The sequence below is a fragment of the Anoplopoma fimbria genome, chromosome 5 (assembly GCF_027596085.1).
Source record: "Anoplopoma fimbria isolate UVic2021 breed Golden Eagle Sablefish chromosome 5, Afim_UVic_2022, whole genome shotgun sequence".
NCBI lineage: Eukaryota > Metazoa > Chordata > Actinopteri > Perciformes > Anoplopomatidae > Anoplopoma > Anoplopoma fimbria.
Window position 1 is genome coordinate 6,115,347 of NC_072453.1, and position 15,601 is coordinate 6,130,947.

A 15,601-nucleotide genomic window follows, 5' to 3' on the forward strand; every position below is an offset into this window, starting at 1 on the left:
TGGAGTTGAAAGAAGTGGGGTGTCCAGTTTCATAACAGTCCTTTATCGGATGAGGACAAGCCTCCATTTTATCCGCCAATGGAGGAAGGCGGAGTCGGGGGAACCAGCGAGGGAACCAGCGAGGAGGGCACCACCTGACGTTGACTTTAGGACCGAATCTACTCAAGGATAACTATCATTTCATACCACAAGGTATTTTTCAGTTTTTGATAACTACATTAGGTTATCTTCAAGCGCATGTATTATACTGTTATAATAAGTTAATAGTGACTGTAGACTGTGTGATTTATTTGCATCCAAAACAAGCATACGTGGCATGCGGGTGTGCGTGTGTGTGTGCGTGTGTTTGTGTGTGGATGTGTGTGTGACTATGCGATGTAGTCCATAGAAATGTCATTGCCAGGTCAGTGCGAACTGTACTGATTCCTGAACTGGGACTGATAACGCTGTACAAAAGTAGTGGACAGTGTTACAGTCACTGTTCAAGGACGTTAAATGACTCCAGTCTAACAGAAAACCATGCTCAATGACAGGAGGCGACTATTGCATCAGCCTAGACTGTCGGTTATATTTCCAGAACTATAACGAATTAAAACAGGGATTATCTGATCGTAATAATAAAAACTTTTTTAGGTTTGGTGGAGAAAGTTTATATTCCCTACGTGGTATCTTTGAAAATCCATGAAAAGTGGATCAAATGGTTAAACTTTATTCCATCAACCTTGTCAACGTGTCAATTACAGCCAAGTAATGAAAAATAATAAAAGAAAGGTGGGATACCAATGTCATGGTTCAACTTGGGGTTTAACCTGTCAGCATCAGTCACACGTGTCGGAAAATAGCTTAAATATACCAGTTTGTTTGGGTTTATGCTGCGTTCAGGGCCCCTGTATAAATGAGAACCACCGGGGCTGAATCGGTGGGACATTAAAATGAGCTAAAAGCTGCAAATCGATCATCAACTTTAAGATGTTCACCTTTGGCTCCCAAAAACTGATGTATACTTTTCAATATTCTACATCATTTTGTAGACGATTAATAGATGCATGGATCATAATAGATAATGCATAGTTTGTCTTAATGAAATTAACCATTAGCTGCCCGCAACCGGATACTTGGTTCCGTGCTATAGTGTCGAGAATTCGTGCAGCCCGTGAAGGCAGCACTGTATACATAGTGGAGGTGCGGTTTATTGTAGTCCACACACCACGTCAGTAAACCCCGACAACACGCGGGCGGTAAGTTAATTTCAACACACATCCATCTAACTCTTTGTCTTTTTATATAGTTAAATATCGGCGTCAAATTATCAGACATGTTGCATTTAATTTGACAACGTGGAAAGAAGAGCAGCTCCGCTCGAGACGTGGTTAATCACTCATTGACAGATCAGAAGCTACACGTGCTCGTTTCCTCCTTTGATGGGACCGAAGAATAAAACATTAATGACCGAAATTCTTAATTTTTCTGCCGTCTCCTGTGTTTGCTCTACCTCCCCGCGGACGACATTTACCGGTGTCAAGATTAGTTTTGTGTCTGTTTTTTGCGTTCACAGTGAGAGGAGACAAAGACAGATGGTCGGGACGTAGCTCTCGGTACTTGGCCATGTTTTAGCTTCAGATAACGCGCGAAGAGGCCAGAACTGACTTTATCTTTTAAAAGTGAAAGTGATGCCAGCGTTTGGTAGTAGCTCACTGCTGTAAGTCATGGGAAGTGTGCCAGGACATTTGTTTATTGGACCCAATCTGGTCTAATCAAGGATTATTTTACACCTGCTTTACAAGGCGAATAGGATTAGCCTACTTTATTGTTATTAACCATCTGGTGGGATAGCTGGAAGCTGTTGTGTTCACTCAGATGTCAGTTTATCTGTCTAGTGCATTGCCCCATGCAACAAGTCCTCATTGATACACATTTTGGGAAACATTTTCTATTCTAGCACATTTCTATCCATCAACACCAAAACTACAGCCTCCAAATTGAACAACATATTAAACTATATTAAACAGAACATGAAGACATCAATGAAAGTATGATTTATTACAGGGCTGTAGAATTAGACTACAGCAGTTTTAACTAAGTGTACCTCATATGGCACCATATAGTGATCCACAAGTGAAGGCCACAAACGACTGTGTAGCATCCCCTAAAAACTATTCTTCAGCTGAAGAAAATTTGCCATAAATCTATAAAGAATCAACAGCATAACTGTGTTGGTTATCATGGATGATCAGCCACTGTATTACATATTCAATGCAGTGGTTATGTGCTACTACAGATTCTACATTCTTACCAGTGACTTTTCATGTTTGTCCTTTGGCCCCTCCTGTGTTAGATGGAGAAGCAGCCCCTGCCAACAGATGATGACAGGACAGCAACCACCGAGTCTGAGATCGACGGCTATGCTGGCGTGGACAGCCAGCAGGGCTCGTCTGAGCCTGTCGCTCGAGCAGGATGGAACAGTAAAATAGAGTATTTTCTGGCTCAGGTGGGATTCAGCGTTGGGCTCGGCAACGTCTGGAGGTTTCCATACTTGTGCCATCAAAATGGAGGGGGTGAGTACCTATTACTGTCGTCCATGATAGATAGCTGTCACTGGATTTGGGTCCCATGGGACCAAACACAAATGTTGTGGGTGCTAATTTAGTCAGCGCCATCATTGCAGGGCGAGCATGTGATGAATGAGAGAGAGAGTAGCCAGAATGAAAATGTATTTACTACCAACTGCCTGCCTACAAATGAGCAGTAAACGCTTTAACAAGTTGTTTTTTAGATGTATTAACTATCTGTGAACAACACTAAACACTGTTGCTCTGAAGTTTAATGGTCCAACATCTGCCTCACATCTGTTGCCAGGGGAAACTTTGTTACCTCTACGGAAAGACAGATTTCAAAAAATCAAAAGAGCTTTGTGTGTTATTTACCCTAAAGGATGAATAACACTAGGGAGGGCACCAAATAGTTGATTCTTTCATGATACGATCTAAGGAGCCTGATTCGACTGACAAACTCGGCTGTATCGTCGCAGTGGCAGGAAATGGTTATGAAACAAAGGATCAGTCCATTTGGCTATGTGGGGGTGTTGAATGTCTTTTACATAGAAATGCTTGGTTTCTCTCAATAAAGCATGATAAAGTCTATTTTGGTATAATTATCATCCTATTAATAATGTGCTTTTAATCAATCTGCTTAGTGTGTTTGAATAAATCACCAAGTGCACTATCCAAATTCAGGAACCATCAGAGCAGCATCTTGGTGATAGCCTCAGAAAGGCTGAACAACAACTTAAGGTTGCTGTTTCATAATCGAATAACCGATTTATTAATCAGAAAAACGTCAACAAAACTGAGCTAGAGCTCAGCACTAAATATTTTCTATATAGCTGTCAAATCAGTCATTTATAACCACGAAAAGTAAGTAAGCAAGCAAGCAGGCAGACTGTCTATTGAGCATCATCTGCTCTGTTTCCGTACTACGGACAGCGCTGCAACTACACACACACACACACACACACACACACACACACACACACACACACACACACACACACACACACACACACACACACACACACACGCCATATGGATGGAACAGTCTTATTGTGTTTCAGCTCTTCTGTCTGGTGTGAAAAAAAATTGAAGCCAGTATGGATCGATTAGCAAAGAAATAAATACATGATGATTCCAAAATCAGGCAATAGGCAAGACTTGACCAATCAGATGTGACTATTTAAGTTCCTAATCGGGGACACCCCTAGATAATAGTTTTCAAAAGAACATTGTGTTGCAGGCGGCAGTAATCAGAATGTTGTGGGATTTAAAGAACACGATCCAGCACAAACATCTGCTTCTCCTTTACATATGTTTTGTTCAGAGTATAGAATTGTGGTGTTCATTTGTTAACTGAGTGCCTCTTCTCCTCAGGAGCTTTTCTCCTCCTGTATGTGCTGCTGATGCTGGTTGTTGGCATTCCCTTGTTCTTCCTGGAGCTGGCAGCCGGTCAGGCCATCCGACAGGGCAGCATCGGAGTGTGGAAGTACATCTCCCCCAGGCTGGCAGGGATCGGCTACTCCAGCTGTGTGGTAAGATACTGTTTGTTAAATGATTGACCCACCTTCTTATACCATTAGGTTGTCCAGTATGTGATGTAGAATGTATTCCATGTGTCAGTTTTGTGTAGATTTCTGCTTCTGTCTGTAATTTCCTGTTTGCCAACACACATTTTGCCACCGTCTAAAAAGCACAGTGCTGTTTGAGGAAGCAATGGCAAATTTATCCAATTTTACAAAATAATTCGAAAGTAATTGCAGAGAGACAGGCTGAGACTTTCTTTGCATTATCGTCTGTCTGTCTGTGTAAGTAAAACATGCAGTGTCTTTATCTTTTATCTCATTGTTAGCATGCAACTGCAGCTGTAGAAAGGAGCACTTACTCTGTTATTCTGTTCGTATTACAACACAACCATATACATATTTTTTTGACTTATGATAAATGGCACAGTTACTCCTCAAAACATTTAATATTGTTATGAACTTCGTAATATTGTTCTCAAATGTCCTCAGGTGTGTTTCTTTGTGGCCCTCTACTACAATGTGATCCTTGCATGGAGTCTTTTCTATCTTGGGAACTCGTTCCAATACCCTTTACCTTGGGAGCAGTGTCCAACACAGGGGAATGTAACAGGTAAACACACAACATTGAGGTTAAAACTGATTCAAGTATCTTATATTGTCAGTATGCAACAGAGGGATGCACTACAAAATGCAGTTGTAGGCCAGTTACAAAACAAGAAAAAGATGACAAACAAAAACAGTAATGCATTTTAATTTGCATAAGGTATCCAAACAGCAGAAACCAAAAAAATAACTCTTGGCAGATCATATGTCTGACATTTTAACATTAAAAATGCGACAGAAGGGAAAACGTTTTAGTCTCGTTGGGTCGCATTTTGTCTGGCAGGTCTGGCTGGTTGGCCGTGGTACTGATAAAGATACACGATGAGTTGTAATTGTAAATGTATAAGCTGTGAGTCACATGTAAGACTATTAATTTATCATCTTTTTTTTTATTTTTACACTAGTAAAAGAATGTGAAAAGAGCTCCCCCACATCGTACTTCTGGTACCGCAAAGCTTTGGACATCACAGACTCCATTGATGAGACGGGCTCTTTCAACACTTACATCGTCTGCTGTCTGCTGGCGGCCTGGACCCTCGTGTGCCTGGGAATGTTCAAGGGCATCAAGTCCTCTGTCAAGGTAACTGTGTGGTCTGTTGTGGCTCCAGGTGTTGATTTGACTATCAAGGATGTGGTATTTTTTTATATGCTGAACCGCTCTCAGATGTTTCAGTAGACATGTGATAAGCATGAACATTGAACACTGTAACTACTTAACTAAAGCATTTCCCAGTCAGTTAATAGAGGAGTTAGTACTAAGAAAATTACAGTTTTAAGGATTGTTTATCTTTGTTATGATGTGCATATAGGAGTCAGATGGTTCATATGTGTTTAGAAATGGTGCTGGGAATATTCAGTGAAACATTTTGAATTGCCTTCAATAAACACAATATTAATTTTGAGCCTGGAAATAAGTTGATTGCCATTACCGTGACTACATGGGGACCAGCTGATTGTTAAATAACTAAAATATTAAGCGAAGCCCTTAAAGAAAAGAAAAAAAAAACACTGACATGATGAGAATACTGTAACCCAGTAACATTGTTTTGGTAAATGTGTTCTGGTCAAATCCCAGTCATGTGTTGGGCTCAGATTTCAGGGTTATTGCGGGTGATGTAATCTCTCTGGAATGTCTGGTTTAGGTGTTGACCCACTTCAAACAGAAACATCGACCTTATGACTTATTAGTATTTAGCGTTTTGTAAATGAGCATTTATTTAATAATGTGTTTGTTTTCCCAAACTCATCAGGCAGTTGAGTCACAGTAGAACTAGAAACCTTTCAGATAAACCTTTTAACTAAAGTTCTATGAGGTGGCATTTGTATTAACAGCAAAGTCTGGTGGTGGTTCATGTTTATTTAACAAACACAGGAATTTCCAGTAAATTTCCAGACACCTGTCCACAACCACCTGATACAGTATGTGTGCCTGGGGCACACATACTGTATCAGGTGTGCAAATAATGATTTACTAATAATGTTAAAGCTAATATCTGAGGGGAAGTGTAACACTGCTTAGTCTCACTTCAGGGGTTTTACACAATAAGTGACTTAATTATCTCCATTACAAAGGCCATATGTTCAGTGACAAGCAGCAGGCTTTAAACTTAAAGGCACAGTGTGTAGGATTTGGTGGCATCTAGTGGCTTGTTTGCAGATTGCAACCAGCTGAATGCCCTTCCGTTCAGTCCTTCCTTCTCAAGATTGCAGTAACACCAGTCGATGAGGCAAAGCCTTGGTAATGCCATTGGCCATCCTTACCATAATAACCCAACTTAAGGAGCAATGGAAGTCAGACGGCAGCTGGCGGTACTATGCTTTTGCACTCTGCGACTCATGTTACTGCAGTTTCACTAGCGTTTCCGGGAACTACAGTTTGTCCAGAGCAGACTCGGTGAAGAGGACCCACTCCTATGTAGATATGGAGGGCTCATTCTTAGCTAACAGAACAATTGTTTCAGTTGATTTTACACTAATAAAAACAAAGCTATGAATAATATTTTCAATTTCTTCAGACAGATCCTTAGCAATGCTACACACTGGCCCTTTTTAAGATTAGATGAAACATCATATATCTCCGTGCGGGAAATGGGTTGTTAAAGCAGAAATATTAGTAGGACTCAACAGGGAACTCACTAAAAGATTAAACAGAAAGTAAATCTAAGGGTATGGATAGGGAGCAAGCCTTTTTAACCCAAACGTCCTGTGTGCACAGGCAAAACCAACTAACTGCCCTTTGTGGTGGCTGTCTGGATTCACTTGTTAATATATATTCATTCTTTGACATTTCCCAGGTGATGTATTTCTCCTCCATCTTCCCCTACGCGGTGCTGTTCTGCTTCCTCATCAGAGGGCTCCTGTTGGATGGGGCCTTGGATGGAATCACCTACATGTTCTACCCCAAGGTATCTGCTTAAAATGTCTGGCCAAGTGTTGAAACGAGGGGCAGACATGAATATTTCCCTGACGCACCTGTTGTTCCCTCTATGCATTTTTAGCTGGAAATTTGGGCAGACATTCAGGTGTGGCGGCAGGCAGCCACACAGGTCTTCTTTGCTTTGGGCCTTGGCTTCGGGTCCATTATCGCCTACTCCTCCTACAATCCCAGGAACAACAACTGCCATCGTGATGCTTTCACTGTCGCCACCATCAACTTCCTCACATCTGTTCTCGCCTCCCTGGTGGTGTTTGCTGTGCTCGGATTCCGCGCCAAAAACAAGGCCCTGGCATGTGTGGCCAGGTATGTTTATTCATAGTATGAATGTTGAGTAATGCATCAAACAACCCGAACTACATGATGACTTCAGTTTTAAGTCCCTAGTACAGGAAAATGTATTTGTCCCTCACAATGGTACGGACGAGGGTATGCCCTCAGTGGCCAGCATCTGACATGTTGTTTATTTCATACTTTTTTATGAGCTAAAGAGAGGCACCACGGTTACTTTAACCCTCTATGAATTGCACAAAATGTATTGAATGCCTCTCATAAACTGCATGATTACAGTTGTGTTTTGTCTTTTTCTTTTCTTAGTAATATGAAGGAGTTATCAGAGCAGTTGCTCAGTAGTAATGTGGACACAAACCTGATGCCAAGCTTCAATTATTCTGATCCCAGTTCTGTGGCTCTAGTGGACTACAGGGCCTGGTTTAAAGAGCATGGAAACGAGGTCCCTGGCAATTTAACAGACTGTGACCTGGATAAAGAGATGCAGCAGGTAAATATTTAGTTTTTGGACCACCATCAATTTTTTTTTTTTTGTTTGTTTGTTTTTTGTATTTAGTGTGCGGTACATTAAAGCTAAAGCTAGCGCTGTTGTTTGTGTTCAGGGAGTGGAGGGCACAGGCCTGGCTTTCATTGCCTTCACAGAGGCCATGTCACTCCTGCCTGGCAGCCCATTCTGGTCAGCGCTCTTCTTCCTCATGCTGCTCAACTTGGGACTCAGCACCATGTTTGGCACCATGGAAGGCATCCTCGCCCCACTTACTGACCGCTTCAAAACTCTGGCCAACAACAAGACCAAACTCACAAGTAAACACTTTTTTTTTCTTTTTTTCTCAGCCATAAAGTTTTGAATCAAGGGGAGATGGAACTTTTTGCACAATGCCACTGTCAGTGAGAATCATGTGTTTCCCATTAAATGCTATTGGACAGTTAAGTTTTACCTCACTACCCTGCTGGCACTTATTTGTCATCTCACTTGTTATTTTGCCCAGAAAGTTTTAGCAAAGTAGATCAGTGTCTTTTCACACTTATCTGCCTAGTTCCCTGAGAAAATTAACCCAACCCAGCAAAATGAGTAAAGTTACCTACTAAAGTTATTCTGGATAATCCACAAATGTATCCTTTGTTCTTGACTGCTTATGCAAATTGTGCCTTACCCTTACGTGTTAATGTTGTTGCAGTTTTCAGCTGTATCTTGGGCTTTCTCATCGGCCTGCTCTTCACCCAGCGTTGTGGGAACTACTTTGTGATGATGTTCGATGATTACTCTGCCACTCTGCCCCTGATCATTGTGGTGGTTTTTGAGACCTTCAGTGTGTCGTGGCTATATGGAGCTGATAGGTGAGGTCTATTAGACTCTCTTATTATCTTATCTTATTATCTATTAGAAATCTTAAATACCATATAAAATGTCAACTTATCAGTTTCCGTTTGAGTCTAATCAGTGTTTGTTGAAAAGTCTTTAATTTGTGAGTTTAACACTCTGTGTTCCTGAAGGTTCCTGGATGACATTGAGGCAATGCTGGGCTGGCGTCCCCCTGTGATCTACAAGTACCTGTGGAAATACATCTGCCTGCTTGCTATGCTGGGGCTGCTGGCCGCCACCACCATTCGCATGTTTATCAAACGCCCCACTTATATGGCATGGAACCAAGAGAAGGTATGGATAATTAAAGTGGAAAAAATACAACCTTGACGTGTTAACGCTGAAAAGGAACCCAGCTATTTAAGATGGGATGTTGCATTGATGCATCTATGTTTCTGTTTATGGAGTTTGTTCAGTGCAGTTGAGTCTGAAAACTATTTTCTCAGCTATCTAAGACATCAACAGCAAGACATGTTTAAGGCTAACGGAATTAAAAATATATAGCAAATGGTCTCTCCACACCTACTTCCAAACCTGAAGGAAAGAGTGGATGGTCTTTTTCTCTTAGTTCACATTGAATATGTGAAGCAGAATAGTTTTAAATTCTCTGAGTGATTATTTGATTCCTTTTTTTCAGGCTTCTGAGGAGTACCTGGAGTACCCAGGCTGGGCTCTGGCTGTTATGGCTTTACTGATCATATTTGCTATAATGCCTGTCCCAGTGGCCTTGATCCATGCCGTTCTGCAGGACAGGACAAAGCAAACAGCCAGAGATACAGAGACTGGTCAGTACCGCATTGTTAGTACTGAGGACAACTGTGAAACTCCTATGACTGACATGTCAGAACTGAGTCAAAGGAACGGGACTGCTGCTTCCTTATCCTAAACATTGGACATGGTGGTACACAGTGGAAAAGGACCATCAGCACAAAGTCAAAGTTTCATTGGGCCATTTTAATAGACACTTGAATCCCACAGATTTTGGTGGGAAAGTGGAACAAAGGTTGTTTTAATATTTAAAAGCTTTAAATATTTAAAAAAAATTAAATGAAAGTCTAAATTATCCAAAAGACGATGTTTAAAATAAATAAATAATACTGCACCAACAAGTGCAGCTTTTAAATGAACTGTGTTATATGGAACAAACGACAAACTACTACATGGTAACACAAGGTAGAATTTGCAGAATAACTGTTGATTGTTAGAATTGTTGTCCAAACGAGCAAAAATAATATTTCTTTGTTTTCCTTATAAGCCATCACGTCACTTCTTAGTTTTGTACGAAGAGTTTACTTGTTCATTTATCCAACTTTTTATTTAACTCTTTTACAGCACAGTGAATGTGACAATTGTTATGTAAATTGTTTAAGGCTGTGCTTAAAATTATGATGCACGAAAAACACCTGAATTATAACCGGAAAATTGCAACATCACCGTATCTGTGTGTAAGGCAGCAATAGGTACAGTACATTTTTCTACTGCACAGATAGTGTCTAGTCGGATGTTTCAGCTGTCGCTGGATGTTACTTCAGTGACGGCCAGAGAGTGAAGATACTGTTTAATGAAATGCATCCACTGTATTTTGCCACAATGTTATATTTTCCTCAAAGCAAATCAACCACAGTTGTTTTATAAGACTGTTACATCAGGAAAGTGTTAATTCAGCTGTGTTTTGGGATTACATATAGCTATTGGATAAAGTATTAATGCTATTCACTACATGGAAGTCATCTCAACATGTTTACAGTTTAAAAAAACAAGACTCACTGTTTTGGTTACAGTTTGATACTGTAGGTATACTTTATGTCTGCAGGAGCATACTGCATTCATACTACACATGTACCGAATGTTAACATTCTCTGTTCAAATTAACCTAAAAATCCAACTGCTGCTACACTGAATCAGAGCACTCGGTTTTAAGTTTGCTTTACAGTGATAACTTTTTAAAATCACTTGTTATTTTTTTATTGGTAAAAATATCAAGTCAGACATCATGTAAATATGTATAAAGCACAAGTAGAGAATCTTCAAGAACAAATGTAACTGAAAATGCGTGGGGTTTTCTGTCATTTATTATTTGTATATTTAAGTTTGCATGATGCATTTTTTTTTTTTTTTTTTTTTCTTAAGTTCAGGTTTAGGAAGAAACTAGTTGCGTGTTTAATTTAAACAAGCTGGATGAAGCCACGGACCGGACTAAGTACTCCTTTCCTTCAGAGTTAGGTGTAGTGTAGGACGTAAGTAATGTGTTTATTTGTAAAAAGTATTTTTTTTTTAGCCTTAAATGCTTGGTCATCGTTGTCTTTTCGAGGCTATTTTTCTGAAAAATAAAGCTGTAGTTTGTTTTACATTTTCAGAACGTTACTATCAGAATGAATTGACCTCATGTTGTGTATATATATGTGCCAAAACAAAGTGCCTTTAGTTTCAATCAGGCGGACTTGATAGACTTGGATATACTTTTTAATCGTTTATGTAGTCTGCTTCTGTATAAAATGAATTTTTGAGAAAATGTTATATTTTTGACATTTCATTAAAATGTTCTTTCAGCATGACCTTGGAATAATATTTGCTGTTGACATGTAGCTTAAACTTGAAATTTAAAAATGTCCCCTTTCTGAATAAAAAAAATGTGCGTTTGAGCTTATGCTTTACAAAGGAAATAAATTATAAAAATTTTGTGGAACATTTCTGCAAACATGCTTTCCACCCAAAGCCCTTTCCATCTCTTGCTGTGTGCTGCCGCCCAACTGCATCATTATCTGCTTTGGAAAGTCGAAGCATATCAAGAATTCTGCCACGGTAAACATCTGAACAGCTGTGTAAGAGGGCAACATGTAGAGTTAATGTGGAGATTTGCTCTCCTTATTGACCTGAGGTTGTAGAGGTTGGAACTGAATCCGTCCCATTCGGCTCTGTCAGGCTGTAGGTAGACTTCAGTCTGTGTCTTAGTGTGTCAGTAAAGTCTGGCTGCTCATAATGGCAGAATACATGCAGGTGGTCTGACATTTTGTAAAAGCAAATGACCTATCGCAGGCTTGGCATTTGACTGTTGGACACTGTGAAAAGTTTTCACATGTCTTTGTTTTTCTTCTATCTATCTGTCCTTGAGCAGTTTGAGTATCTTTGCTTTCACTTACTGAAAAGTGTTGCAAACCAGCCAGCTCAGAGGATCAAATATCAGACCGTTGACTAACTAAACAATGTAGATCTTTATCTCCAGATTGTCCATTAACATTGGAGAATGAAAAGTAGAGTGAAATATAAGTTAATTCTTTGAACCTTAAAGGAAAGTCTACTTGATTATCTTTATTATAATTATGCTTTTTTTAGGGAAAGTTGGCATTTGCCTGATCCATGATCAGTAAATGAGTGGATCCATTCATTTAACAACAAAATAACGTTTTATTTCTTTGTCCAGAGAATCCCTCAGGTTGCTGAATTCTGTTATTTTTCATACTTAAATGAAACAAAGAAATGTTTGTAATTCTAAATCTTCATATTTTGTTTTTGCATTATAGTTGTTGGCACCTCAGAACAATCATATGATATTGAAGCAGTACATTTATGAGTCAGCAGGGAGCTCTGTTGCACTCGTGACAGAGCATTTCTTTGCTGAATACCATTGTGTTCCAGCAGGTTATGTGACCTCTGCAAAAGCATTTAAAGCTAATGCTATTTTAAGCTTATTTGGTGAGATTGGTCTTTTTGCTCATCACAACTTTTGTAGGGATTTAAAAGAGCTTAATAAAATCTGATTTCAATTGTTATGCGTGAGCAAACCCCACCCTTTCTCCTGTTTCTTTGTTAAACATGAAAATATTTCAAAGATGTAAAACATTGTGCCAAAGCAGAACTACTTCTAAAGGAAAGCCTCAGAAAGATTTTTCCCTTTGTCTGTTTCAACATAACACTTGGATTTTCTACATGTGTGCATGCGTGAGTGGAAGAGTATTCTCAGGTGTGCCCTTGGAAAAAATTTGGTGTCTGGGGAGTCCAGTTGTCTTGGATGCAGCCTCACTTCAGTCAGCAAGAGATGCAGAGAGAACAGGACCAACACCCGGCAGAGAGAAACACGACGTACTCGCTTCGAACTCGGGTAAGTACTCATGATAAGATGAGTTTTAAAATGTTAAAACTTGCTTTTGAATGACTGTAAAAGTGTTTTTGTGTGTGCATATTGTATAGAGAGTTAAATAAAAAAATATTTTTCTTTAGACTGGGAAAGGATAACTATGAACAACCATATGTAGAGTAAAAAAACAACTGAAATATAGTTTTTACTATAATTCAACCCCATAACCAGTCCTGTTAACAGCCAAAAGAAAGCGTGTTTATAACAAAACAAGTAGAAAACTTTCTGATAAAAATTCTATTGATGTTTTCATTGATTATGTTTTTGCAAGTTTCTTAATATTCACTTGCAGACGTACCAGTGGTTGACCCTAATGGCGGGCCTTGCTGCTCTCTGCCTGCTGCTGGCGTTTCCACTGAGCAGCTCCCAGAGCACCCTGCAGTCTGAGCAGGAGATCCACGACCATCAGGCCCCGGCAGCCCCTCCTCCTCCTCCTCCACACATACGCGACCTTCTCAGAAAAGAGGAAACCACTCATTTAAATGCAAAGCGAACATGTAAGTGCGGTTCAAAGAAATGTTTTCCTGTACAGCTGAGAAAATTCGGCCTGTGCAACAATGTCATAAAGGCAGCAAAGCTGTTCAACATAAACAGAAGTTGTGTGTGAAATATGTGACTGACTTTGTTCCTCCTCAGATGCTCGTGTAAACAAAGATAATGCTAAAGTGGGTCTGTTTATAGCTGCTGCCGTGGGAACCTTCGCTCTGATGGCTGCAGTGTACTGTATCTACAACAAGTTCTACACAAAACACCAGTACTTGCACACCCAGCTTAATGATGACTCAGGTAGATAAATAGACTTTTATAAATTATTGCTGTATTAGAGTTTCTATTGGTCTTACACTTCAGGAAATTGCAGCCCCTTGGTACCAAATCTCATTGCCTGCAGGGACTGTCAGTAAAAAATTAAGAGTGTCAAAGGAGCTTAAGATTGATATACAGACAGTCTCCTCATCAGTAGACACACAGAGAAGACTGCCATCCAGAGAAGTTGTCAACATCTGATCTTTTTCCTCTGTCGTCTCTTGGGTTTGTAAAGCATCACAGGCCGGCCCGGTTATTAAACATCATCGTGCTGCATTGTGTTTATGGGCCTGCAAAATGACTTCCTGGAACTGAAGCAGTTCCTGCTTACTGTAATTTGGAAGCACTAATAACTGATGTGTAGCTTTAACAGTAGAAATGCAACAGCAAATGTGTTTACACAGTAGATGACGTCATTAAGCTTTTATCTTGTGAGCTAATATCTAAACAAAATGTGGAAAAAACAGGAATTTACTTAAAATTTCAAGTGTGTTTCCCTGTATATCTGTCTGCAGATTTAACCACAGACCCCATGGACCCTCCCACCGTGTTTTTCCACGCCTCCGCTGGCTCCAGTGCGGTAGATATGCAGAGAGCTGGTTATGGCTCACTGTCAGACACTCCATCCATCATATCTGTGCCGCCCAGCCTGTCCCCTCCTCCCTCTGCCATGCCCTTCCCTCCTCTCTTCCTCTCCTCTCACTCCCTTAGAACTATATCAGCAAGGGATCTTGAGAAGAGCTGTATCTGATACTGAATGCTTAGCCAGCAGTGGGAGACTTTTAAATGTAGTTGTTATATGAATGTGCACGTTGTTTTCCAATATCTATACACATCAAAGTTTTCATTTTGGCAGGCAAATGGCTTTGCACATACGCAACACTACCCAGTCAAGGTTTTTGAAATGAAAGGACTTTTACGGCGGCATCTGGTGGTAGAATATACGTCAGACTACAGTGCTGTGATGTGATAGCAGAAGTATCTTCACCACCTGCTGCCATTGCCAAATCTGTCAGTTACTATTGTCAACCATAGATCTCCTGACCTGTTCCCCTTTAACTGGCCACACCCACCAACAAATCAAAACGTTTGCACACCTACAGTAAACTAGATCTTTCCTGCATCTTCTCTAATACCGGCCACCCTTTCAGTAGTCATCAAGTATGGTACCAAAAAAAATTACTGTGCAGTTATTAAAGAATGTTTTCTTGCTTATTTCTTATTAAAGTTCTTTGTTACATACAAATGCCTATTGAATTAGAATAATTTCTTTCTAACATTAATTGTGGCTCTGTGCTATTTAAGTGTCCTAGTAAGCCTTGACAGTGAGCCAGCATGCACAATACCAGGACCCTGAAACTGAGGCAGCTAAATGGAATCAATCCATCATTGATTATTTTATATACACCTGGGATTTTCCTACAGTGACACGTCATGATGTCCTCTGTGAAAACGACTATTTCATGTTTAATTCATGGACCTGTATTCCAGACTCAGCTACATTCTAGGTTTAAGATATCAGAATAATAAAAAAAATGTGTGCACCACTTCCCATGCTGTCATTTAAAAAAAAAAAATAGTAAATTTAAGTCCCTAAAGTTATGCATACAGTAACATTTTGAAAATATTGATAGATGACACATTGTAGTTTGAAGAAGGGGAAAGACACACTTATATCTGCAATGCAATAAACATATTTTTAAACATTATATTAATACTAATATTAAAATTAGCTTTAGGTAAGTTTTTTTTAAAGTTTTTTATCCCTTTTGGCCACTTCAATATACAGTAATCTCCATATCAGTTGGCCTATATGTAAAATGAACACAAGTGGCTGACATTTGCTTCCCTCTCTGCCAAGACCAATAGAAAGAAGCTTTCTGCTATTCATTTTCTACT

General features: G+C 39.7%; 1 protein-coding gene across 2 annotated transcripts; it reads left to right on the forward strand.

Annotated features, from left to right (window-relative positions):
* The first annotated feature begins 110 nt into the window (after positions 1-110).
* LOC129091034 (sodium-dependent neutral amino acid transporter B(0)AT2-like) lies at positions 111-11,318 on the forward strand. 2 transcript variants are annotated; one of them, XM_054598457.1, is made up of 12 exons: positions 111-192; positions 2,336-2,555; positions 3,924-4,081; positions 4,562-4,682; positions 5,080-5,255; positions 6,970-7,080; positions 7,174-7,415; positions 7,707-7,890; positions 8,003-8,204; positions 8,579-8,738; positions 8,895-9,057; positions 9,401-11,318. In XM_054598457.1, exons 2-12 carry the CDS (start codon positions 2,336-2,338, stop codon positions 9,647-9,649), a joined length of 1,986 nt encoding a protein of 661 aa, XP_054454432.1. In that variant the 5' UTR covers positions 111-192; the 3' UTR covers positions 9,650-11,318. The 2 variants fall into 2 exon arrangements, with proteins under 2 accessions (XP_054454432.1, XP_054454431.1); XM_054598456.1 differs by lacking the exon at positions 111-192 and adding an exon at positions 1,150-1,238.
* Positions 11,319-15,601: the final 4,283 nt, after the last annotated feature.